Source organism: Myotis brandtii, unplaced genomic scaffold, assembly GCF_000412655.1.
Source record: "Myotis brandtii unplaced genomic scaffold, ASM41265v1 scaffold64, whole genome shotgun sequence".
Classification (NCBI taxonomy): Eukaryota; Metazoa; Chordata; class Mammalia; order Chiroptera; family Vespertilionidae; genus Myotis; species Myotis brandtii.
This window is the reverse complement of record NW_005370460.1, coordinates 2,906,800-2,933,758: the sequence shown is the minus strand read 5'-3', so window position 1 is coordinate 2,933,758 and position 26,959 is coordinate 2,906,800. Positions and strand designations below refer to the sequence as shown.

The 26,959-nt window shown below is 52.6% G+C and overlaps 1 protein-coding gene across 1 annotated transcript; it reads right to left on the bottom strand.

Moving 5' to 3' along the window:
* Window positions 1-406: 406 nt before the first annotated feature.
* Window positions 407-16,027, bottom strand: LOC102243517 (mediator of RNA polymerase II transcription subunit 27). Its single transcript, XM_005880536.2, has 3 exons — window positions 15,929-16,027; window positions 12,838-12,966; window positions 407-1,427 (listed from the first exon to the last, which is right to left on the bottom strand). Exons 1-3 carry the CDS (start codon window positions 16,025-16,027, stop codon window positions 786-788), a joined length of 870 nt encoding a protein of 289 aa, XP_005880598.1. The 3' UTR covers window positions 407-785.
* Window positions 16,028-26,959: the final 10,932 nt, after the last annotated feature.

Sequence of the window (26,959 nt, the reverse complement as noted above, 5' to 3'; positions counted from 1 at the left end):
CCCCAGCATCCTCCCACCCACCACCCAGGCTTCTGCTCCTCTTCTTTCCTGACGCCTGAGAATGGGGACAGGTTTATTGTCATAAAAATAAGTTACAAAATGCAATGCCAGCATGACTGCACGAACATGGGCTCATGGTGTTATGGGTTCAATCAGCGAGACAGACCACCGACTCAGAATTTAAATTTAGGAGCCTTTATTAAGCTGGCCAGCTGACTATAGTACGTCCCTCCTGTAGGGAACCTCATACTGCAGTGCTGACCGAGGGTACAGCAAAGCCTTTTATCTGTAACACTACAAAGCATTTCCTGGCACTGGCAGGGTTCATACAAAGTTTACAAGTATGAATGGGGAGGTAAACCGAGTCACACCTGGCTGGATTGAATCAGAATACATTGTTTTCTGAGACAATCTAGCAATTTTTCTGTCATGATCCCGGACCCTAATACAATAGGTAACCTTTCCATGCCTCCGTCCCTCCCGCTAGCACATTCTGTAACCCTTCTATGCCTCAGTCCCTCACCCTAGCACAGTGAAAACACTGGGAACACGATCCCAGGGCGATTCCCCGGGAGGCAGAGCGACCACCGAGCCCGCCGGTACCCTCATCCCGGGTCTAAGGTTGCTGTGCCGCCCGCAAGGTGTCCCGTCCACCGGGACGGAGTCTGTCCTTCGGAGGCTCCGCCTCAGAGCCAGGCTGTCCTGGGGGGGTGGGGGAGGGGGGCATGGGCGGTCTGACTCCTGACCCCTGACCCCCTGGGGGGGGAAGGGGCGGGGAGGGGCGGTCACTGCCGGCAGGTGTCGTGGAAGGCTTCGAGGGTGCGGAAGTCCCTCCAGGTGGGGGGCAGGCCGTCCCGCAGGAACTTCCCGCAGCGCTGGCAGGGCGCCTGGAACAGCTTTATGTAACTTCGCAGCCAGGTCAGGAAGGACCGGACCACGACATGTGGCATCTGGGGCAGCTGGTAGTGCAGCAGGGCAGTGGTGGCGTGGTCTGTCACCTTCCGGAACACTTGGTAGTTGGACTTGGACCATATATCCAGCTTGCCGTCTTCCGTGTAGACGTTCTCGTTGTAGCCCTTCACGATCGTTCGGTCAATGAGCAGGCTCCGCAGGACGACAATCGCTTTCAGCACCTTTCCCAAGGTCACCAGAAGCATCGCTGACGTTCCATTGGGTCTGGATAACTGGATGGACATTTCAGGAAACATCCTGTCAATGCGGCTGATCACGTCATCGACATACTGAGGCGGCAGGAGGAGCGAGGCGGGCTGCGCCTTGGGCCGGCGTTTCGCAGACGCTCCCATCTGGTTAGCAGAGCGTTTCAGCGCCTGTTGATTCAGGAGGCTGGCTGCCAGGCCTGCGTGGTACTGCAGCTTGTCGGACCACTTGTAGGCTTGCCAGGAGCCTTTGGCCCGCAGGCCAATGCTCTATCCACTGAGCCAAATCGGCTAGGGCAGGAAGTGTTTTAAAATTAAACTAACATCTAATTTTGAAACTGAAATACTGAAAAATCAAGGGTGTAACCTATTAAAACCTTGGTGAGAGATGATGCATAGTGCTGAGTTCATGATTAAAAAAAGAAAAATCACATTATTTAAATGCACTAAACAAGTAAATTTTCCTTCATACCAAGGGTATGGATATCATTGTATCACAAAAGATGAATGCTTTAAGAGCCTTGCATATTATATTACATTTATCTACTACTGTAGCTCCAAAGTAACTCATCATTAAATCAAAGTTTTGACATCACATTACCACCACTTACTTCTCCCAAACACAGACAAAATACAATTCAAGCTGATGCATTGCAAATACACCTTTAAGGCAGTGGCTTTTAAATATATATTTAAGATCTAAATTTGTCTTTTCCTATCAAAGTCACTATGATCTCAAGCTTATTTAAAATTAAAAACATCACTAAAATCAAGTCAAGGCTCCTTTCCTTGTGATTTCTGTTTTCCTCAGGTTTCTACCTGGGAGGTCCCATTTCCCTTCCCCACTCCAACACCTTAGAGGGCAGGAATAGTTTTAAAGTCATTTGCTATTGATATCCATGAAATGAATGATGAAGCTATACAACCAAAGCAAGATCCACGCTTTATAAACACATATTCTCACATGTCTGAATTGATACACAAGATTCTTAGTTCATTTTACAGATTCTGAAACCAAACTGTTCAAATGGTAAATTCTGAAACCATGGTTAATGTAGCAAATGAATATTTCAAAACAAACAAAAACTTCATCCAAATATTTACATTTAAAAAATAGACTACTTATTAAGTGTGCTTGAACAAACCATGTGTGGAATTGAATTCCATTTATTACAGAGTTAGTTCCTGCTAAACACTTACTGATACTAGAGAAGACGCTCCAGCACCTGAGTTTTCAAGTGTTCCTAACGTATACTAAAAAACAAACAAAAAAAAAACATGACAAATAATTTCTGAGGCACGAACTTGAACCTCAGAAAAGGATGAGCTAGTATGTAAGGCAAATTACTTAGGGGTTAGAAGGGGTGGCACCTGGCAGTCAGAGTGGTTTTGCCACTGTCTCAGCATTACCAGGTTGTTGATAAAATTCTCTAGAGGTCATTTAAATTCTGTAATCACACCTCACTGCATTATGTTCTAGTAGTTTCACAAACTTGGGACGCTCACAAAATTATCTGGGAATACATTCCTTGAGAAGTTGGAAGGGCCTCCTTATTACATTTAGCAAAAAAAACCCATGCAGTCTCTTAGAGTTCATAGAGCTTTTTCAAAATAAACTGATTTTTCAGCCCAATTAAAAACTCAAACACTTTATATTACAGGTATAGAAGTTTATAGTTAAATACAGAACTCAGCTATATATTGAAACACAATTTTTAATCCTTTACTGGTCATTCCTGGGCTGACAGTGGGAGGGGCCTGCTGCGCCCGCACTGCCTAACGCTGGTTTGGAGAGATAGTTACGTTGAGGCCTGGGGTGAGATATGAGAGAGAAACGGAGTCTGACCTCCCACGCCCACTGGGGTCCTGCAGGGAGACCACCCACCACCCACCGTGGGCCTGCACAGAGATTCCAAAATCTGGGTCCTCCCGCCCTCCGGGAAACTAAACCCCCTCCCTCCCAGCCTTGAGCCTGACGGGCTAAGGAGCCCCCCCGGAAAAGCCTGCTCAGTGAACGCCTTTGTGTGAAGGCCCAGCACCACAGGAATTGGAACCAGGAGAGAAATAAAGAAAGTGAGAAAGGTCTGGGGGCTGAAGGCACAGGGGGCTGAAGGCACAGGTGTCAGAGGCAGTGACCAGAGGGGCACCGAGTGGCCTGCCCAGCACGACGCCAGGGACACCCTCCAGAATGCTCCCCCGTCGGGGGCTCCAGGCTTCAGCACCCCCACTTGTGCACGACAGGAGTCCTCCCCCCCAGTGCCACATGCTGGACAGGGATGAGGGGACACCCTGCTACACCGTAATTTTCCATGTACACTTTACGCTTAATATTGCATTAGTTCCAGGTGTGCAGCAGAGCGGTTGGCCATTTATACAGCTCACAGTGATCGCCCCACAAGTCCAGCCCACCTGGCAGCACCGGGGTTACCAGTGCTGCTGACGCGTTCCGGGTGCTGTGGCTCCTGCTGCACCGGTGTGGACCACCCCAGCCACAGCAGCCACGCCGCCTGCCACACGCACGGAGCACGGCGTGTACAGGCGTGGTGGACAGCAATCCTGGGCGGTGGTATTTTCAGTTTTATTTTACTAATCACCTGCCATTTAACACCTCCCCACTGGGGAAAAGTGGAGGGAGAGAAACAAGTCTCTGTTTTTATAAAGTTGTGCCCTTTCTCTCTGCGTGTCCTCACTGTGTGCCATTTTACAAGATTGAAAATATTAAATCCCAGGCTGGCATGTTTGCACTTGCCTTACTTCCCAAACTTCAGAGCGAGCCTTTAAGAACACGAGCAGCTATTGGCTTACCTGCATCTAAACAAAGAAAACTCCGGAGCAGTCCCTCCCGGAGCCCGACGCTGCCCCTCAACTTCTCCCTCAGAGTTAGGGGAACAAGTGCCAGTGGCCTCAGAACAGCTTTGTTTGGTCTCTATTTCAAGCCAAAAAGTTTCTAATATTCTAGCGTGAAGTTCAAAGCACCTCACTTCGCACTTGAGAATTTTAAAAAGTAGGAAATGCTGGGCAGTTATGCGACCCACTTAATTTATTGTTATTTTCATTTTACAATTTGAGAAATGGCCAGTGTGCATGCCATAAATGAGTAAACTGAGGCTCAGAGAGATGAAATGGCTCGCCGAGGCCACACGCTCAGTGAGTGGAGAGGCTGGGCCTGCGCGCAGCCAAACCTGAGGGCCAGTCACGGGGAGCTAATCAGCCGGAAGCCCAAGGACGACACCTCCAGGGACCACGTGCATTTGACGGGCCCATTTACCTTGAACCAAGCCTGTAACTGTGACTTTTCAGATGTTAGCGGATAAGCAGGAACAGAGAAGCATCCTCCCGTCCGCCACTGCAGACCACCCCAAGCCCCAGTGCAAACAGCTGCTGCCGCCCTTCCCTCCACGTGCCAGACTCTGGCCCATGGGTTTTGTTTAGTGACTGAGGAAGCCCAGGTTCTGGCCAGCGGTGCCACCTGTGTGCGTTGCAGGCCAAAGTGACTGGGACACACATAACTCACTTCCCCGCCCCTCCAAGGAGGGGAGCCGTCCATGGCCCATACTGACCAAGTGCTGTTTATGCACCAGCCTTTGCCAGATGCTGGGGGAAGCAGGGGTCAGGAAGTACTTGGGAACGATGCCTGAGAGGAATGATGAGCCCTCACCTTTGTCTTTCAAGCATTGCTTGCCCTGGCTGGTTGCTCAGTGGTTAGAGCAGCGGCCTGCGGACCAAAGGGCGGCAGGTTCGATTCCAAGTCAGAGCATGTACCTCGGGTACAGGTTCCCCAGCCCCGTAGGAGGCGTGCAGGAGCAATAAATCCATGTGTCTCTCTCATATTGATGTTTTTCTCTCTCTCTTTCTCCTCCTCCTCTCTCCCTTCAATTCTCTCTCAGAAATCAATGGAAAAAAATGTCTTCAGATGAGGACTTGGAAAAAAAAGCGACACTCACTGTTCAGCTGGGGAGAGGAGATAACTGTGGAAAGACATATAACAAGACAAAGGCGCCAAAGGGTGCGCGTGGTGGGTGGGGGTGGCCAAGGCCGCTCACAGGGTGAGGGGAGACAAACAGGTGGCTGGAGCAGCGTGTCGGACCACATGGTGATGAAATCAGCGGAGAAGAGCTGTGCTCTGGCTCTAAGGCTGCTCCTCCCAGGAGGCCAATCCAAAGGTTTCCTCCGGAGGGACTTTCCAGAGGACAGAGCGGTTAGATAAGCACCTTAGGTGGGATACACACAGAACATTCAGCCGAACGTCACTAGACTCTTGTTTTCTTGCTGCTGATCCTCACCCAGGATTATTTCCATTGATTTTTAGAGAGTGGAAAGGAGGGAGGGACCATGAAAAAAATATTTCCTGTGTTTTCCCAATTTCCAAGATACTTACTCAAAATTGAAGTTTACCAGTTTCGTGGCCTCTCTAAGGTCAGCAAGGACACCTATGAAGACCCGGCAGAGTTTACCTGGAAACGGTACGTGGAGAGTGAGGGTCCTCCTCCCCGCGTGGGAAGCCAGTGTCAGCCCCTGCACAGGCCGTGTCCACCCTCGGACATCAGTTCCTGTCACCGGGCCCCACAGGGGACACCTGGTTTGTTTGTAGAATTCTCAGGGACACCCTCAGGAATAAAAAGCAATAAGATCCAGATAACCAATTATGCCAAAGCTTGCCAAGGGCACAGTGGGCAAAGGCCCTTGAGCAGAATAACTCCGTCGTACCACCAGCCCCACTTTCTAGTATATGTGCTGCCGAAGCGAGCACAAGCCCCACTTTCTGACGGGCACACCTATTCTGGTGACCGGATTCCAAGCGAATATGCGTTCCCGTCAACGCCGTAAAATGGAACAGAGGCGATGACTTTGTCATTCTGAAAATCACTAAATTTTCCAGATCAGCTCGGTTTCCTGGGCCTAGGAAGAAAGCTCACGGGCTGAGTGCCCGCGTCCGCTGGCTGGGAGCCAGGAATGGAGAGCAGATGAGGTAAACTGCATTGCTGTTTTGGTTTGGACCTGAGAGGCAAACATCTAATTTGAGAGCAAATAAATGGATTCTGCGCCCGAGTAGGCTTTTAAAATAGGATTCACTCCACGGCAGCCTGAACATTAGTACGAAACACCAGCAAAATCCTGCCCATACTTAGCCCACCCCGGAGGGGACCCAACCACAGCAGACAACGGCTCTGGGTTTAGAAAAGTGCAGATGTGGGCTTCGGGCAGGGAGGCAGCTCATACGATTATGACTTGAATGAGGATAAACAGAATCTAAACGTACAGCACAGTGTGAGTTTAAATAGAAGCGAACACTTTCCGAGTGCTTGCTATGTGCTTAATAATGACACAATATTCCCAGCTCGTCTGGCTTTCATCTTTCTCTGCCTTTCTTCTTTCACTCAGCACAGTACCCTCTAGCTCCGTCGATGCTATTGCAAATGGCAAGTTTTCAACCTTTTTTATGGCCGAGTCACATTCTGTTGTACATAAGCATCACATCTTCATCCGTTCTCCCGGCTCCCATTCTAATGTTTGTTGGCCCTTACGGTGTGCGGTGTGCGGTGCTGCAGGGCACAGGCAGCCCTGACCTCCGCCCTGGATTTCGGAGACAGTGAGTCAGCGCATGCTGCCAGGAGGCCTGCGTGTCTTCTTGGGGTGACGCTGTGAGAAGGTATGTCTAACAGCCTGCACTGGGGCTGCAGGCACCTTTCTCCCTGCAGTTGGCCAATGAGAGCCTGGCCCCGACTCCCCTCCTTCCTGCTGGGCTGGTGACAGGAGGGCAGGGAAAGAAGTAAGAAAGGGGGGACCCTCCCAAACCTCCAGGAAGCAGCCCCCTGTGAGGAGGGGACAGAAAAAGCGGGGTTTTCACAGGGAGGGGCCCAGCAGTGTCGGGCCAGAACTGAGAGGGAGCAGGTGGGGGTGGGGCTGGCACCTCAGGTCCCACAAAACAGCAGCCAGGTGAGGGCCAGGCAGGCCCAGCGCCAGGGCAGGCCTTGTGTGGAGCCAGTGCTCATGGCAGGGTCTTCTTCTGGGTCCCCGGAGCCCCAGTCTCTGCGGACGGCCCAGCACCTGGAGCTGCCCTGTGGCTCCCTGCAAGGAGTCCAGCCGCTGAAGGAAACACGGAGCCATCAGAGGTGGTCTCTCCAGTCGAAAGCCAGTTTGGGAGTGTGGGCTGGTGGGTTCTGATGCACAGGTGCATGGTATGATGGGTAGCAATTCTGTCAACAAACATTTATCAAATACCTGCTGATGCCCTTGGCCCGGGCACGCAGGCACCAGGCTCGAATCAAGCCTTCGGCAGAGCATCGAGCACTGGGTGTGAGAACACACAACTGAGAAGCATGGCCACCCTCGGGCACCTGGCTGGAACACGGGCCTGCCTCCACAGCCAAGGCTGGAAAGGTCACTGGGGTCATTGATCCAAACAGTCAATTGGTTCTGCACACACATGGTCAAATCCAGCGTGGTCACAGCCCGAGTTCTGATCCAACATCAAACCTGATTTCAGCCCTTCCCGAGCGGCTTCCACAGGGCGAGGCAGCAGGTCAGGCGATGGCCTCCCTGGCTGGCTACAGGGACACGCACACAGGTAGCTTCTTTGTCACCTCATACTCCTCTAGCTCACAGGCATCCAAGATAAATGAAGTAATGGGCCTGCCTCAGTCTTGTTCAGAATGGACTGACGTTGGCCTTCCTATCCAACGGTGGTTTGCAGCGTTGCTTTAGGCAGTGGAATCCTTTTAGCAAAATAAGCCTCCCATGCAACTCTAATATTTTACCGTGTAAACAGAGCTCTCTGAGCCTGTCCTTCCCCCAGACGCCCAGCCTCCAGGCAACCTTGGAATCTCAGGACACAGCTGCTCCAAGATGTCTGCAGCCCCAGTGTTTGCCTCGGAGGCAGAGACTGCAAAGTGCCCTCCCAATGTCCCGTGGCCCTTCTTTCATGGTAACAAAATTCTAATTAGGGTGGGAATGAAGCCAACGACAAGGCAACATTTCCAGCCTGTCTTGCTGTTAGGTAAGGCCAGTGCTGTGACAAAAGTCTGGCCAGTGATGTGTAGATGGTAGTGTTATATGAGACTCCCAGGAAGGCTCCTTACAATGGAGAGTTGTACCTTTTCTATCCTGGTCTTCCTCATTCCCGCTGTCTGGAATATGGGCATGATGGCTGGAGCTCCAGCAGCCATGTTGGACCATTAGGTGACTTTGAAGTTGGAAGCTACGCTTTGGAGATGGTGGGGCAGAAAAGAAGACAGAGCTTGGTCTGAATGACTTCGTGGCATTGTGCAACCAGCTCTGCATTGCTGTCTCAGGACTGTGATGTGGGAAAGTAAGTCTTGTGTGTCTAAGGCAACGTGGTTTAGGTTTCTGTATAATTTGCAGCTACATCAAGTCCTAACTGATACAGAACCTGTCTGTAGTTAACTTTTCTAGCACCAACTTCCACTGTGGCTCTCTTCTCACGTATATTTGGAAGAATTACAGAGAACTAGATAGGATAAGACCATAGAGCCATATATGTATGGGCCAGATTTATTATAAAACTAGAGGCCCAGTGCACAAAATTCATGCACTGGGGGGGTCCCTCAACCTGCCCTGCACCTTCTTGCAGTCCAGGAGCCCTCGGGGGATGTCCAACTGCTGGCTTAGGCCAGCTCCACACCTGAAGTCACACAGCTGGTTAGTTGAAGAACAACAAATAAAAGGGGACTTAAAGTGTAAGCAAACGAGTGGGTCCATCAGAGGGTCTTTTGAGTTACTTTACAATAAAGACCATTTAAGCAGCATGGTGGGGCCTTAGAAGATTTGACTTGCAGTCTCCTTCGAGATCTGAACGTGAGGCAAAGGGGCTCTGGAATCAGATGGGCGTGGGACCATTCCTTGCTCTTTCCTTTCCAAAGGTGGGGTCCTGGGTGAAATACTTCAGATTCCCTGAGCTTCAGGCTGCACTCACAGTGAGGGGTGAGTGCATGACAATGCATGTGAAGTCACAGCACGAAATGCTGGTATGAGATAGGTCGAGAGTCAATCCTGTGACCCAGGCCGGGGAAATGAGAGGAATGAGGTCAGAGGCAACCCACTTGTTTTCAGAAGGACTTGAAAGTCTCCTTGGCAACCTGCCACAGAACAGAAGAGTGTGATGGTGTTTCCGTGCACACAGCTGTGCCAAGGTGAGCAGGCGCCTCTCTGGCTCTCCGTTTGCTCAGCTGTGAAGGGCGACTGGCAGTGACTTCCACCCACGGCCACTGGAAGGAGAGTGGTCCCTGCTCCTGGTCATGTTTAGACTTCGCCTTCGCTCACCCTGGCTTTTTCTTAATTTTTCCAAACAAAGTGAAGAAGCACCTTCCTACTTTCTCAGTTTTCTGTTTACGCTGTCACTCGGGTTTCTTTCATATTGTGGGAACTGATACCAACAGTTATGCTTGGGAGCTCTATCCCTAATAAAGGCAAAGAATTGGAACTGGAGCCCAGCCGGTGTTGCTCAGTGGTTAAGCATTGACCTATGAACCAGGAGGTCATGATTCGATTGCCCCTGGGTGGCAGACTCAATCCTCAGTATGGGGCATACAGGAGGCAGCTGATCAATGATTCTCATCATTAATGTTTCTCTCTCTCTCTCTCTCTCTCTCTCTCTCTCTCTCTCCCTTCCTCTCTGAAATCAAGAAAAAATACATATTTTAAAAGAATTGGTATTAGGTGATAGAGAAAAAAGATTGGCAAGCACACAACCATGGTGGTTTTTAAAGGAAATGTGATGATTTCTAAAATCCCAGAACTCAGTGGGAGATGACATCAAGAGTTAAAACATCTGTGTATGAACAGAGTGAAAAGGCAGTGCATGGAACAGGAGATAATATTTGCAAATCACATATCTGATAAGAGATTAATATCCAGTGTGTGTAAAGAAGTCCTAAGACTTAAAGCAATAAAAGTAACCTGGGCAAAGGACGGAAATTGACGTCTCTCCAAAAAAGACATACACACGGTCTATAAGCGTATGATAGATGCTCAACATCACTCATTATTTAGGAAACACAAGTCAAACCACAATGAGCCATCACTTCACACCTGTTAGGATGGCTAATATTAAGAACAAAACAAAGCAGAAAATAACAACTGCTGGTGAGAACGTGGACAAGTTGGAAACTTTGTGCATTGTTGGTGGGAATATAAAATGGTGCAGCCACTATGGAAAACAGGCTGGTTGTTCCTCACAAAATTAAAAATGGAATTACCATATGATCCAGCAATTCTGCTTGTGAATATAGAGCCAAAAGAATGGAAGTCAGGTCTCAAAGAGATATTTGCACACTCGTGTTCAAATCAGCAATATTCACAACATTTAAAAGGTGAAAGCAACCAAAGTGCCCACTGACAGATGATGGGTAAACAAAATGTGCTCTGCGTGCAATGGAATAGTTTTCAGCCGTAAAAGGAAAGACATTCTGACACATGCTACAATGCGGATGAACCTGGAGGACATTGTGCTGAGTGACATAATCCAATTACAAAAAGGGAAGTTCTGGATGTGTTCACTTATATAAAGTCCCTGGAGTAGCCATGTTCATATAAAGGGAAAGTAGAATGGTGGTTGCCTGGGGCTGGAGAGGGGAGAATGGGAGTTGTTTGATGGGGATGGAGTTTCTGTTTTGCAAGATAGAAAAGTTCTGGGGTTGGTTTCACAACAATGTGAATGTATTTAACCCCACTAAACTGTACACTCAAAAATGGTTAGGTAGTGAAATTTATGTTATGCATATTTTACTACAATTTTTAAAACTCTGTTGGGAGAGTAGCAACGGGTTATAAAAAAGACAGCATGCAGAGTGGGGTGAAGGCGGTAGGCAGCCACGCCAGGTGGAGGGCAGTGATGCATTTGGGAATGACGTCCGTTGAAGTTGTGCTCCAAATTAAATTGGCCCATTTATGAACGCGCTCATGTAGCTGGAATCCGGCAGGACGAAATGCTCTCTAATCAGGGATAAATGAGGACTGGGTCTGGTTGGAAGCAAAGGCCCACGGGGCATGTCACAGGCGGGGCCAGAGCTGGCCTTGTGGAACAGCCTCATTAATGACCCAGAAGAGAATGGAAGTAGCCACTGCTAATGACATTTGCAATGAAACGGTGGCCATGCCCTGGACTTGGCCATAATGGCATAAGCCTGGCTCGGATGCAGAGAGACTTTCCACTCGGCAGTTAATTGGATTAAACCAATGACTTCCTGGGAGAAGTCGTTCCAGCTGCAGTTCTCATCTCCAGAGCAGGAGGCAAATTCTGAAATTCGGGGCTGTTCATGAGACCAGACTGACCAGGGCCAGTGGAGGAAGGGCGCTCTCCCAAGCACAGCCGCGCCTTTGGCCTTCACCTCTCGGTAGAAGACCACGGAATCCACACGTTAAAAAGATACTGTACAAGCAAGGAGAAGGTGAGGAGGCAGGGTAGGTGTGTCTCCCATGTAGGGAAGTCCAGAAAAATCCCACTAAACCGCAATGTACAGCGTTTGGCAGGGATGTTTCACCCTGTTCCCCATTTAGCTCCTGCCAGTGGCTTCCCAGCCCCTGCCTCCCCACCACTGCCCTTCCCACCCACGTCATGGTTATCGGCTACTCTGCAAATTCAGCCCTTCCCTCTGAATTGCCATTCAGTCCCCAGCCACTGTGCTGGGCTCAGGGATGGGCAGAAGACTCAAGCTGTGCCGATCTCTCTGGTGAGGTCAGCTGCCGGGATTGGACTCCAGCCCTGATGGTTTGATCAGAGTGGCCAGTGTCTGCCTCAGCCTGTAATGGTGACAACTCAGACCAGTGCCCAGCCTTTTCGGGTTGGCTTTTCTCTGTGAATCGGGGACTATAACTCTGGCCCCTGATACCATCAGCGGAGACTCAGGGAAAGAAAGAGCATTCAGCCATGGGAAGTGTTTGCAGCTCACTGGAGTGAAGGTGCCCTAAATCTACAACCCTCTCAGCAGCAGCTCGTGCGTGCTCGCGCACACACGCCCCCCTCCACCGAAAGCCGATTGTTTTAGAGCAATGGGATTAATAGGTGGCATTTTTCAGTGTTTACAGACTTCTTATTGTTGATGGCCTCAATGTCCTTTAGAAGGAAACCCACCTGGGACATCCAGGGTCTGCCCTTAGGCGGTTCTACTCATCCGTAAGGGGCTTCCCTGTCCAAACCTACCAGTTTCCTCTGTCCTCCGTGGCTCCTGGGTGCTTGATCCAGGAAAACTGATTAGATCATAATCTCCATTAGGGAACCAAACCCAGCTTTCTCCTCTGCCTGACACACCCTGATCTCCAGCACAGGCAGCCCCAGTCGCTGGGTGAAGGACTGAAGTGCGGGGTGTCCCAGAATCCACACACTCTCCTACCAGCGAGACCTCACAGAACCACTTCCTCAGACAACACAGGAGTGTCCAGTGGGCCCAAGCGCAGTTTTCCTGGGTGGGGGGGGGGGGGGGGGTAGGTATATAGCTCTAAAACTCTGAGTTTCATTTTCTGCAGACTGATTTCTTTCTGCCTCGTTCTATTTTTTCTTGCGGGTCTGTACACGTGGGACAGGCTGAGACAGAAAGCTGTGTGTGCGGCATCATGATTCAGGTCGGGACTCTAGGTTACAAGTGACGAAAAGATAGGCTCACTGGCTCACATCATAGAAAAGCACAGGACGAGGCTATCCTCAGGCACGACTGAAACCCCATACCAAGCCGTGCCGCAGGAGGCGGTCTCCCCGCTCCTGGCCCTCCTCTCCTCTCTGCTGGCTCCACCCCTCAGCTGGACTCTCCTTGTTGGTGACAAAGAGACCAGACACTCCCGGCTTGAAGTTCTCTATCTGCAACCCAAGAGGGAAATGAGAGCTTCTCTTTCCCAGTAGTTCCTGCTAGGGTGGCCTCTCATTGGTCCAGCTGGGGATCACGTGCCCCTCCCTGAACCAATCGCTGGGGTTGTAATTGTGCAAGTCCAGCCCTGGAGCCAAGGGCATGAGATCCACTCTACTGCAACAGGCAGAGAGGAGTGGGAGAAGGGGTAGCCCCCCAACCAGCTGCTGTTACCAAAGAGAGTCATGGATGCTGGCAAGACTAGACTGGCCGGTGTCAGCCTCCATCTGTTGGGAATGAGAGGGGATAGGGCCACTCCTGATGGGCTGTCAGAACAGGATGAAGCCTTTTGCCTCTTGATGCTGTGTGCACCCTAATGATGACAGATGAGACCCAGCACCAGGAGCAGCTACAGAAAGCAGCCAGCAGGACTGGCAGCGGGAGCCCAGCGGCCATCCTCTTACCAAGAGCTCCCCTAGTCTGTCTTACTCCGTGAAATGCCCAAACTGACTCAGGCACCTCTCAGGTTGCAAAACTTGCTCAGCAGACATATGCAAAACTATGTTGTGGCCCACAGTTAAACAGGAGGAAGTTAAGGGAGAAAAATCAAGGCTACAGCTTCCTGCCTAAGCTCAGCCCACAGGTAATGGAGCTCTGTCACTCAGCAGTTAGGCCCAGTGGTTTGACAGTAGCTCGTAGGCAGAAACAAGCCAATGGGCAGAGAGGTTTGGTGCCAATATAACCAAAGGCTGCCGCATAGGGCCCTGCCAGTGATGACTGAGTGGTCATGCTCTCTGTGGCATGTGTGGGAATTGGGGAATAGGTTTCTGTTTGTTCCACCCTCTCTCTCCAGCTCTTTATCACACCCGGCACTCCTTTATCTAGACGTTCCCGTGGAAGATGAGGTGTGTTTTTAATAATAATAAACCCTTGTATTTGTAGATCTCTTTGTACTTGATAAAAGGGCCCACTGGCGTCTGCCCACAGGCGTTGAAGATAAGCAGGATAAATATTCTCCCCAGTAACTACCGGCGCGTCTGGCTTGGAGTCGGACTCCAATAAAGCAGGCAGGACCCAGATGGTGGAGCGTAGGGAGCGCTGGTTCAGGGGTCAGGCACTGTCAGGGGAGCCACCTGGTCAGAACAGAATCACCCTGAGGACTCACGGTCCCTGGGGTCCCGAGTCAGCTCTACACACTGCAAAGGCATTCAGTGCGCTGGGCTTGAAGAGACGGCTCCCCGGCCCAGGGACAGGCATTCTGCAGAGAGGACGGAAGAGAAGCAACCGGGCAGAAACCCTGAATAGATGCTTTCCTAGATAATTGTGCTGTTGTTTAGAATTCTTCCTTTCTCCTTGAAATGACTATCCCCTTAGTCCCCGATCTCCGTAGACCAGAAGTCCAGCCTGCCTACCTGCGAATCTAGAGGGAAGAGGTGGGTCCTGCACGCGGGGAGGCTGTCTCACTCAGGGAATGTTTCTTGGGGCTGAGAACATAGTAAATATCTTCAGGAAGTGGCTCTTTGTTGAGTAAGAAAAGTATTGGCTCTTTCTGAGGAGTCTTTTTTTTTTCTAAGTCCTTGAACGTCTTAAAATGTTTCAATTTCTCATTTTCTAAAAACTAAAATGTTTGTAAATGTGTCTTAAAATGTTTGAATACTTATTGATGGTTTGGTTAGGTATGGGATTCTAGATCAAAAATCATAATATCTCAGAATTTTGAAAACATCACTCAAGTAGCTATTTCCCATCGTGGCTGTGGGCGGGGTGTTTGGGTGGCCCGGCTTTATGCTGAGGAATAAGGTTGCCACGTTTATATAGTAAAAATGCAGACTATCCCAACAAATCTGCATTTCAGATAAGCAAGGAAATATTTGGGACGTACTTATTCTAAAACCATATCCACTGTTTATTCAAATGCCACTGGGTGTCCTGTATTTTATCTGTTAACCCTACTGGGAACATTTTAGGATATTCTCTTTCTCCTTAATGTTCTGAAATTTTACAGTGTTTCCAGTTGTGAGTCCTGAAAAAAACAAACTCACCGAATCATTATATTAGTGCCAGCTGAGCCCCAAGGGGATGGGAGTGGTTCTTGTTGACACGGTGAACAGGTGAGTCACCGAGGCCTCCGGCCCCACCCCGCTGAGCCTGGGGTTGAGGAACTGGAACCAAGGAGAAGTTTCATCAACCTCAGAGTCTGACAATCTTCAGAGAAAGTAATGGCCAGAGCAAAGGCCTGGGCGACGATCGTCTATTCCATATGGGGACCGGTCGGCTAGCTGAGTCACCTGGTCACCTGGCCGGCCTGTCACACAAACATCACAGAACCCCCTAGGGAAGGACCGGCGTTCAGGCCGAAGAGCCTCCATTGGTCGGAGAGATGGTTCTGGACCATCCTGTATGCTGCTCTGTGAACAAAGAGACTCTCTGTGTGGAGAAGAGGGTTTGCGTGCGAGACACATATGTCCTGGGGTTGTCTCTAAGCCAGCCAGCCCACAAGTAAGTGAGGAGGCTGAGAGATAAGAAGTAATCGCTCTGGAAGGTCGGGTAATATCAGGCAACATAGAAACAGGTCAGAGAAACCAGGAGAGCTGCAGAGTCCCGAGAGAGGAGATTTTAAAAAATGACCTTGGAATCATCCGGCCAGCCCCTCCCCTGACAGGTGGCGATACCCAGCAGAGACTGTAGGAGAGACTTGCCCAGAGTCCCAGAGGCAGATGAGCCAGCTCCGGGCCCTGCTGGTGGCTCCTCCCACAACGCCGCTGCTGCGTGGGGCCTATTCAATCATCCTGACAGCCTCCGAGAAGATACACCTTCCCTGCGATGATCTGACTCAGCTCCGGCAGCAGCTTCACCAAATGCCCCATGAAAATGCGGTCAACTCCAGAAGGGGTGGGGACTTCGGGGCCTTGGAAAAACGTTCCCCCAACCAAAGATACTGCCTGCACCCGCCTGCCTGTGCGCCAGAAATCGCACCTGGACAGTGTGTGTTGTCATGCACACGACGACCTGGGATCTTTGTAGAGACTCCTTAACACAGAAGAGGGTCTTGATGGTATAGGTGACACAGGACATGTGCGTTTTGATTGGACAGGGGCGGAGTGATTGGACAGCGATCTGAAATGTATCGGGACCCACTGGGCCCCCATGCGGCAGGTGCCTGCGTCACCCTCATCCCTCCACAGCAGAACAAAGCTGCAGATTGCTTTATGCCCCCATCGATTTCCTGCCCTCAGACTCACTTTGGGTGTCTGATGTCACAGTGCAATATGTAAGTAGACCTAGTTCCCTTGATTACTTGAATAATTCACATTTTGTAGCTGCATATAGGATGTTTTCAGCAGAACAATGTCCCTTCACCTGGCAATTCTGATTTCAGCATCAAGAATAGCTGTTTGGAGTCAGACTTGAAAATGTATTTCCCACACAGGAAGGTCGCTTGCCTTTTTCTCTTTGTGGCCAAAAGTTTCAAAAGATGAAGATGGAAAGATCCCCATTGGTTTTTGTCGATGAAGAGATCATTTGAACCAGAGCAGGTGCTACAGAGCAACAGAAGCCAAGGACAAATGGCCATGCCTTTGTTACGAAGTGGATGCGGCCCAGCTGATGTGGTTTAGTGGTTGAGCATTGACCTATGGAGGTCACTGTTTGGTTCCCAGTCAGGGCATAAGCCTAGGTTGTGGGCTCAATCCCCAGCAGGAGGCATGCAGGAGGCAGCCGATTAATGATTCTCTCTCATTGATGTTTCTATCTCTTTCTCCCTTCCTCTCTGAAATAAATAAAAATATATTTTCAAAAAAGAAGTGAATGCAGGTGGGAAAGTGGGGGAAATTCATGTAGACAACCTTAAGAAACTTGACTTACCTGAAAGAGAAAATCTTTTGTTGAAATGGGTGTTGGCTGTCAGGTGGTTGGTTTTAAAGCTGGGAGAGACTTGAGCATCTCTGTTATCCTGGGGAAATGAGTTAGGACCTCAGCTTCTTTATCTGAATGTTGCAGAAATGCTAAAACCACCTCAGCCAGAGTCTGTCCAAGGTCGCCTGGCCAGTTGGCCAACGTGTGAAATCCGGGTCCTTCACAGCCTGTTCTCTTGGGCAAACAATGTCTCTCCTTTGGGCAAATGTCTTTGGTTTTCCATGGCTCATGGGAGGACATAGGAGCCATTTCTGTGCTAATATATTTGGAAAGAGCTGGAAGGTCCTCATGGGCATGGCATGGGTAAGGGAAAGAAGTACTTAAGTAAACACCTTCCATTTGCCAGGCACTAGGCTAAGCACTTTACCTGAAAGTTATTCAACCCTCCCAGCAACTAGATGAAGCAGATAAAGCCATTATGTTATTTCACAGATGAAGAGATTAAGTAACTTACCCGAGATCACGCAGCTAGCAAAAGCCAAGTCAGAGACCCAAGACTTTGACCTCCAGCCACACTCTCTCTCACAGGAGTGCACACGAATGCTGGTCTAATACCACAAGTAAGTTAATAATATTTTAAAAATATTATTTGGTACATAACAGACCATTAAAAAAGACATCACCCATCAGTTATAAAAAGGAATCACTGGTTTGGAGAAGAAAGGTCAGCCAGGTGTGACTTGTTGATAATTTGGGGCAAGGGCCACGCCTTCTTCCTACTTGCATCCCCAGGACCCAGTTTTTCACACCTCATGTCTTCTCCAGGCACAGTCCTACTTATTGTCCCATCTTATTGTATGACTTTCAGAACAGCCCTGTGAGACAGTCAAGGCAAAGAAAACCATTTCCATTTTCGCATAGGGACATAGAAGTGCTCTCTCTCTCTCTCTCTCTCTCTCTCTCTCTCACACACACACACACACACACACACACACACACACACCAGGGAGGGAAGAAGCAGAGCCTGGACAGCTCAGTGGCCCAGTTTGCTGCAGAGCTGCCAGGACCTAAGGGAAGAGATGCAGCGGCCTGCTGCTGTTTTTAGTAACACCTTGTGTCCGGGGCAGAGAAAATCACCCCCTTCCATCAAAATGCCAGAACATAGGTCCTTGAGCTGCTTTATCAGAGAACCAGGTGAGAGGGTTCATAACTAATAGCCAAGGAAACTATTTCCAAGTGGAACACATTCTTTAAAAAGTAAATGCAGCCAAAACCGGTTTGGCTCAGTGGATAGAGCGTCAGCCTGCGGACTAAAAGGTCCCAGGTTCGATTCCGGTCAAGGGCATATACCTTGGTTGCAGGCACATCCCCAGTAGGAGATGTGCAGGAGGCGGCTGATTGATGTTTCTCTCTCATCGATGTTTCTGACTCTCTATCTCTCTCCCTTCCTCTCTCTAAAAAATCAATAAAATATATTTTAAAAAAATAAAATAAAATAAAAAATAAAAAGTAAATGCAGCCAGTTTGACAACTGCTAGGCATTTCCCCCTCCCAGTGGCCTGCAGGGCATCTGCGGGGATCACAGGTTCATTGGTGGCATGGTGATTTGCAATGAACGTTAGAAATAAAAGAGTAAACACAAGGTGGTCCCACACACCCTCGGTACATAACAGACCATTGAAGAAGACACTACCCACCAGTTATAAAAAGGAGTCACTGGTTTGGAGAAGAAAGGTCAGCCAGGTGTGGCTTGTTGATAATTCCGGGCAAGGGCCACGCCTTCTTCGTCCTTGCATCCCCAGGACCCAGCTCAGTGCCTGGCACAAGGTCCGCCCCAGGGATTCTAATGATTGGTGAACTTCAGCCGGGATGCCACGATGGCCACGCTGCCACTGTGCTCAGTTCTCAGAAAGCAGCGAGCGTGCTTCCGAAGGCTGCGTAGTTGGACAGAGGGGAAACTGACCGACAACAAGCAGCTCTAGCCCTCGCCCCAGGGAACTGCCTCCCTTGTCACTTGCATGCCTCGTAGCCTTCTGACTGCAAGGGAAGCAATTCCATTATTGGTGGGTGAGGTTCTAGAACAACCTACAAAAGTCTAGTATCGGAATGTAGAAAAGGAACAGCGCTCAGTAACATTGTAGAACCATGTTCCCATTATCATTATCTGTACTTGACAAAACTTACCTGGAGCTCCAAGCTGAGAAGGCGGTGAGAGACCTCCTCTTGCTGGGGTCCCAGGTTAGGATTCGGGGCTCCTTCCTGAGCCCCTCTCTACTCTGTCTTACCTTCCATCACCTGTGCCCACTATTTACCCTGCTCTGCACCCTAAGGAAACCTGCTTCTCCACCTGTTTCTCGAACCTCAGTGGGTGGCAACAACGATCTACCCACTGATTCAAGTCTGACACTTGGGCATCACCCTCCCTCCACATGTCGCTCCGTACATTCATCTGCAGCCATTGCTTCTCCACCTGTTTCTCGAACCTCAGTGGGTGGCACCACGATCTACCCACTGATTCAAGCCTGACACTTGGGCATCACCCTCCCTCCACATGTCGTTCCGTACATTCATCTGCAGCCACCACACGTCTAATAGGGGCAGCGAGTCTACCTTGGCTACGTCTAGAGTCAGGACGCTGTCTTTCTGGACTTCTGCACGCTGTTCCTGGGCTCCAGGGGGAAGCAGGCTGTGACTGCAGCAGGCCTTCTTGCGATTCCTTTGCATATAAAGTATAATTGAATTCGTAGCTTAGCAAGTGTACTTAGTGAGCACAAGATCGAGGTAATAGATGAGGCTCGAGAAGTGGATAAGGCGCACTTGTTCTTCAGGACCTTGGAGAGAAGCAGTAAAGGACGCAGACCCGGAACTAGGCGAGAGCTGCCAGAGGAGGGCTGTAAACCATGCCGGCTGCTAGAGAGAAGTTGGGGGGTAGGGGGGACAGTCATGGTTTCCTTTCTGACCCTTGAGCACTGGGAATCCATTCCTGCCTCTGGGCTCTTTACCTGTGTTTCCCCGACTGACCCTCTGCCTGCACCTTTGCGTTGTCACTGGCTTCTCATCTCTCGGTCCCCACCAGGTGGCTGTGCAGAAGCCTGTCCCCCGTCGCGGAGCCACTCTGACTTGCCTTTCTCCATAGTGACCATCACTGCCTGACACGGTTATTCATTTGCTCACGTGACAGAGGTCTCCCCGGCCTTCAGCGGAGGTGAGGTCCCAGGAGAATAACCCGTGTCTGTGAGGGTCCCTGTCACCCCTCAGCGCTCAAAGCCTCTCTGACACCTGGAGGCTCTCCCTGCTCTTGGACAAACGAGCGAAGGAAATAGGACCAGGAGGAGGGCAGGGTTAGGGTGGAACTTAGGAGAGCGGTGAGGACCTCCAACCGGGCAGTTTGATCCTGACTCAGGTTTGGAGAAATAGGATTCCAGACGCCATGGACAGGTTTGTGTTTGCGTGACCCACTCGGAAAAGCGCCGACTCGCTCGCGGGGTCACTGCCAGTGCTGTCCTTCAATTTCTAAAATAGAGATGCATTTGGAGCCAGCAGAAGCCGGCGGCCCTTTCCTTGGATCTCACTGAACGCGGTGCGGCTCCCGCTCCAGCCCGTGGTCAGGGGCTTGGACCCTGATGCGTCAAGAGGAGGCTGACCAGGTGCAGCCTTGATGGACACGTGGCTCTCCCCGCGGTCAGTGAGGAATGCCCTGCGCCGAACACACAGGAGCCTTAGGAACCAGCGCCCGGCGGCGGGGGCGGGGTCCTGCCAGCCTTGTCCATGGAGAGGCACACACCAGGGTGATGGGCCCCTGCCTGCCCAGGGTTGGAATCTGCTAAACAGATTTCATTGGGCCCACACAGTGGTTTTACATTTTTAAACTAATCACCACCATTTCAAATATCAGGAGATTTCACATAAAATAAAAATGCAGAAGTTCTAGAAATACTGGCCCTGGAATTCCCACAGGAAAAACCTCCCCCAACTGGAGTAGCAGCCATCCTCACTCAATGAGATTAGTAGCCGCGAGGCTGTCATGGCCCCAGCACTCCTATGACACGGCCCCCAGCACTCCTGTGTGACACGGCCCTCAGCACTCCTGTGTGACACGGGCCCCCAGCACTCCTGGGTGACCCGGGCCCCAGCACTCCTGTGACACGGGCGCCAGCACTCCTGTGACTCGGCTCCCAGCACTCCTGTGACACGGGCGCCAGCACTCCTGTGACTCGGCTCCCAGCACTCCTGTGACACGGGCGCCAGCACTCCTGTGACTCGGCTCCCAGCACTCCTGTGACACGGGCGCCAGCACTCCTGTGACTCGGCTCCCAGCACTCCTGTGACACGGGCGCCAGCACTCCTGTGACTCGGCTCCCAGCACTCCTGTGACACGGGCGCCAGCACTCCTGTGACTCGGCTCCCAGCACTCCTGTGACACGGGCGCCAGCACTCCTGTGACTCGGCTCCCAGCACTCCTGTGACACGGGCGCCAGCACTCCTGTGACTCGGCTCCCAGCACTCCTGTGACACGGGCGCCAGCACTCCTGTGACTCGGCTCCCAGCACTCCTGTGACACGGGCGCCAGCACTCCTGTGACTCGGCTCCCAGCACTCCTGTGACACGGGCGCCAGCACTCCTGTGACTCGGCTCCCAGCACTCCTGTGACACGGGCGCCAGCACTCCTGTGACTCGGCTCCCAGCACTCCTGTGACACGGGCGCCAGCACTCCTGTGACTCGGCTCCCAGCACTCCTGTGACACGGGCGCCAGCACTCCTGTGACTCGGCTCCCAGCACTCCTGTGACACGGGCGCCAGCACTCCTGTGACTCGGCTCCCAGCACTCCTGTGACACGGGCGCCAGCACTCCTGTGACTCGGCTCCCAGCACTCCTGTGACACGGGCGCCAGCACTCCTGTGACTCGGCTCCCAGCACTCCTGTGACACGGGCGCCAGCACTCCTGTGACTCGGCTCCCAGCACTCCTGTGACACGGGCGCCAGCACTCCTGTGACTCGGCTCCCAGCACTCCTGTGACACGGGCGCCAGCACTCCTGTGACTCGGCTCCCAGCACTCCTGTGACACGGGCGCCAGCACTCCTGTGACTCGGCTCCCAGCACTCCTGTGACACGGGCGCCAGCACTCCTGTGACTCGGCTCCCAGCACTCCTGTGACACGGGCGCCAGCACTCCTGTGACTCGGCTCCCAGCACTCCTGTGACACGGGCGCCAGCACTCCTGTGACTCGGCTCCCAGCACTCCTGTGACACGGGCGCCAGCACTCCTGTGACTCGGCTCCCAGCACTCCTGTGACACGGGCGCCAGCACTCCTGTGACTCGGCTCCCAGCACTCCTGTGACACGGGCGCCAGCACTCCTGTGACTCGGCTCCCAGCACTCCTGTGACACGGGCGCCAGCACTCCTGTGACTCGGCTCCCAGCACTCCTGTGACACGGGCGCCAGCACTCCTGTGACTCGGCTCCCAGCACTCCTGTGACACGGGCGCCAGCACTCCTGTGACTCGGCTCCCAGCACTCCTGTGACACGGGCGCCAGCACTCCTGTGACTCGGCTCCCAGCACTCCTGTGACACGGGCGCCAGCACTCCTGTGACTCGGCTCCCAGCACTCCTGTGACACGGGCGCCAGCACTCCTGTGACTCGGCTCCCAGCACTCCTGTGACACGGGCGCCAGCACTCCTGTGACTCGGCTCCCAGCACTCCTGTGACACGGGCGCCAGCACTCCTGTGACTCGGCTCCCAGCACTCCTGTGACACGGGCGCCAGCACTCCTGTGACTCGGCTCCCAGCACTCCTGTGACACGGGCGCCAGCACTCCTGTGACTCGGCTCCCAGCACTCCTGTGACACGGGCGCCAGCACTCCTGTGACTCGGCTCCCAGCACTCCTGTGACACGGGCGCCAGCACTCCTGTGACTCGGCTCCCAGCACTCCTGTGACACGGGCGCCAGCACTCCTGTGACTCGGCTCCCAGCACTCCTGTGACACGGGCGCCAGCACTCCTGTGACTCGGCTCCCAGCACTCCTGTGACACGGGCGCCAGCACTCCTGTGACTCGGCTCCCAGCACTCCTGTGACACGGGCGCCAGCACTCCTGTGACTCGGCTCCCAGCACTCCTGTGACACGGGCGCCAGCACTCCTGTGACTCGGCTCCCAGCACTCCTGTGACACGGGCGCCAGCACTCCTGTGACTCGGCTCCCAGCACTCCTGTGACACGGGCGCCAGCACTCCTGTGACTCGGCTCCCAGCACTCCTGTGACACGGGCGCCAGCACTCCTGTGACTCGGCTCCCAGCACTCCTGTGACACGGGCGCCAGCACTCCTGTGACTCGGCTCCCAGCACTCCTGTGACACGGGCGCCAGCACTCCTGTGACTCGGCTCCCAGCACTCCTGTGACACGGGCGCCAGCACTCCTGTGACTCGGCTCCCAGCACTCCTGTGACACGGGCGCCAGCACTCCTGTGACTCGGCTCCCAGCACTCCTGTGACACGGGCGCCAGCACTCCTGTGACTCGGCTCCCAGCACTCCTGTGACACGGGCGCCAGCACTCCTGTGACTCGGCTCCCAGCACTCCTGTGACACGGGCGCCAGCACTCCTGTGACTCGGCTCCCAGCACTCCTGTGACACGGGCGCCAGCACTCCTGTGACTCGGCTCCCAGCACTCCTGTGACACGGGCGCCAGCACTCCTGTGACTCGGCTCCCAGCACTCCTGTGACACGGGCGCCAGCACTCCTGTGACTCGGCTCCCAGCACTCCTGTGACACGGGCGCCAGCACTCCTGTGACTCGGCTCCCAGCACTCCTGTGACACGGGCGCCAGCACTCCTGTGACTCGGCTCCCAGCACTCCTGTGACACGGGCGCCAGCACTCCTGTGACTCGGCTCCCAGCACTCCTGTGACACGGGCGCCAGCACTCCTGTGACTCGGCTCCCAGCACTCCTGTGACACGGGCGCCAGCACTCCTGTGACTCGGCTCCCAGCACTCCTGTGACACGGGCGCCAGCACTCCTGTGACTCGGCTCCCAGCACTCCTGTGACACGGGCGCCAGCACTCCTGTGACTCGGCTCCCAGCACTCCTGTGACACGGGCGCCAGCACTCCTGTGACTCGGCTCCCAGCACTCCTGTGACACGGGCGCCAGCACTCCTGTGACTCGGCTCCCAGCACTCCTGTGACACGGGCGCCAGCACTCCTGTGACTCGGCTCCCAGCACTCCTGTGACACGGGCGCCAGCACTCCTGTGACTCGGCTCCCAGCACTCCTGTGACACGGGCGCCAGCACTCCTGTGACTCGGCTCCCAGCACTCCTGTGACACAGCCCCCAGCACTCCAGTGTGACACGGGCCCCCAGCTCTCCTGTGGGACACGGGCCCCAGCACTCCTGGGTGACCCGGGCCCCAGCACTCCTGTGACATGGGCCCCAGCACTCCTGTGTGACACGGGCTCTGGGCCAGTATTACTTTACGTGCAGTGCCCTTGGGGGCACTTGAGGTGGAGATCCCCACTATGAAAGCTGTGGATCAGGTGATTCTAAGGACTGACAGATGGGAATGATTGGGAAGAAAAAGACCCTATAAGGAATCTCAGTGTTTATGCCATGCCCCCCTACGGACCCACCTCCAGCAACACTTGTTTGGTTCGTTGCTACAGGCATGAAACTTTTATTTTAAAGATGATCTGTGGGGATGTTGTACACTGTTTCACAATGTCACCTTAAAAGAGGGCCTGAGAAAGTCTGTGTCTGTGTGTACTAGTGTGTGCGCATGCATGCATACCGCGTGCACATAGCCGACACTCAAGACTATGTAATGAGTAAAGGTCAGGAAGGCTCGGACGCTTAGCACAATGCTCAACCTGAAAACGGTGCTGAGCTCCCGGGCACACCTTACGGTTTCTGCGTCCACTGTACTTCTCTTTTCTTTTCTTTTCCTCCCCCTCCCCCCTGCTTTAGCCAAGACTGAGAATCCAGATGTAATTAAAACCCAGTAATTAATTGTAAACAGAGCTGACTGATCAATCGTCCGTTAGTCCGTTTACATTAGTTCGATGTGGTTCGATGGTGCGTTCATTACCCTGGCGCAGCGGGGACCACTTGGGTTGGAGACACGGGTTCCGGCCCTTCTCTGTCGTCTGGCTCTCTGGCCCAAGTCTGCTCGTCCATGGAATTACATGTTTTCCAGGGCCCTTCTCTGCTTCATGTCTGTTTCTGTGAACAACAGACACACGGGAGGTAAAAAGCGAATGCTCAGAGCCTGCAGAGTCCAGCAAGGAAAGACCAAGAAGAGATTTGCTTTTCTCAGGAATTACGGCGAGGAGGCCTCCGAGGCGGGCGCCGCAGTCCACAGAGGGACGAGAGTGGGACACGCGGTCACCAGCAGGACCTGGAGGAGAGGAAGAGAGACCCGGGAGGGAGTCCGCCTGGAGGCGCAGAGACTTCTAGAGAAACAGTGGGAGAAGCGCTGCTAACCAGGTCACTTAGAAACGGAACAACTGGACGGAACTCCTGCTGAAGCGATCAGAAGACAGCAGCGGAGGCTTAGGAGTAACAAGAATACCTGCTAAGGGGCAGAAACAGGTCCCCAGGGAACCAAGGGCAGCGGGCCGCCAGCTGAGACGTCAGGTGGGAAACAGCGCCCAGCTCAACACATTCTCAGAACAGCCGGAGGGAGACCTGGTCGTGTCTGCTGGTTTAAATTATATTATTTAAGCTCAAACGTGCTTTGCTTCTGAAAAATGAAACATCTGAGTAAGTTTTCCTTTTTATAGATGGACTCACTGCAGGCATAATTTGAACAGAAACCTTTCACCTTTGAAATAAAAACAAAATATTTCTCTTGGCAAAGCTAGATAAGTATCATTCAATCTCAACAGGAACGCAAGTGTGAGCTTCAGTGGTTACCTTAAAACAAGTTTCTCAGGAAAGACCATTTCAGTATTTTTGCTGGCACACGATGATAATAAAAGAGCAGACCAACTTTCAGTTGGTTTTATCATTTAAAACAGTTTAACTAGGTGTCAACTATAATTGAAAATAAAATTAAAAAACCAACCTAAAAAATTCTCTACAGACAATGCACCCACTGACCATCTGCAGCGGGGCGGCCCGTTCCCACGGCCCTGGCCCTGGTCCGCCAGGCGGGGCCTGAAGCTCACAAGCAGCAGTGTCGCCATGTGGCCTGACTTGCCTCAGTTTCCCCGCTGTGACTGCCACAGGCCAGGATGAAGAGGCGCAGATGGGGGCAAGCCTGCTTCCGCAGAGATGGCACGACCACATGGGACTATTTGACCAGCACAGAAATCTAAGGACTTGCCCGAGTGCTGAGTTACTGAGTTGCTGCATGGGACAGACTGCTGGGACTCACTAATGTCTGTCTTCTCTCCGTCCGTGGCACATGGGTGGGCCATGTTCCCAGGTCCCTTGCATCTCAGTGGGACCAGGGACTGGTGCTGGCCAATGGAACGAGGGAGGAAATGATTGTTGCCACGTCCAGGCCTGGCCCTAAGCCCCAGCAGATGCTCCACGCCCCTCTCCCTGTCTCCTGGCTGGATGCAGGGTCCCCTGGAGGGCTCGGAGGAGACGCTGGATGGAAAGAGCCTGGGCCGGCGTCTCCATGGATACATACAAACTCAATCAAGAGCAAGCGTGCCTGCTGGAGGACGGCTGCCACGGAACAGACACGCCGTCCTGCTGGGCCACTGTGGAGCAGCCAGGCCGGCCAGCCCTGCAGGTGAGCACAGGTGGATGAGCCCCAAATCTGTAAGGTGTAGATGGGCTGTGGCCTGGAAGAGAGGTGCCCTCTGTGTACAGTGCGAAGCCACTGAGACTGGGGTGTGTACAGTGTGAAGCCACTGAGACTGGGGTGCTCTTATAGCGCTTGCTCCGCACAGGCACAGTGTCAAGGTGGAAGCCGAGGTCAGCTCGACCCCAAAGCCTGTGCTCCCAGAAAATACAGCACACGATTGGTAAGATATCCCAGCTCCTGGCCCAGGTAACCCAATGACACCGGCCAGACAGACAACTGTCCCTAGAACCAGCACACATGATCTCACTGATGGTACTAGACTCGAGAAGAACCCTCGAGGAAACAGCTGCGTCAGTTAGCTTTTGCTGCAGAGCAAACCACTTCAGCACCAAATGGCCTATAGC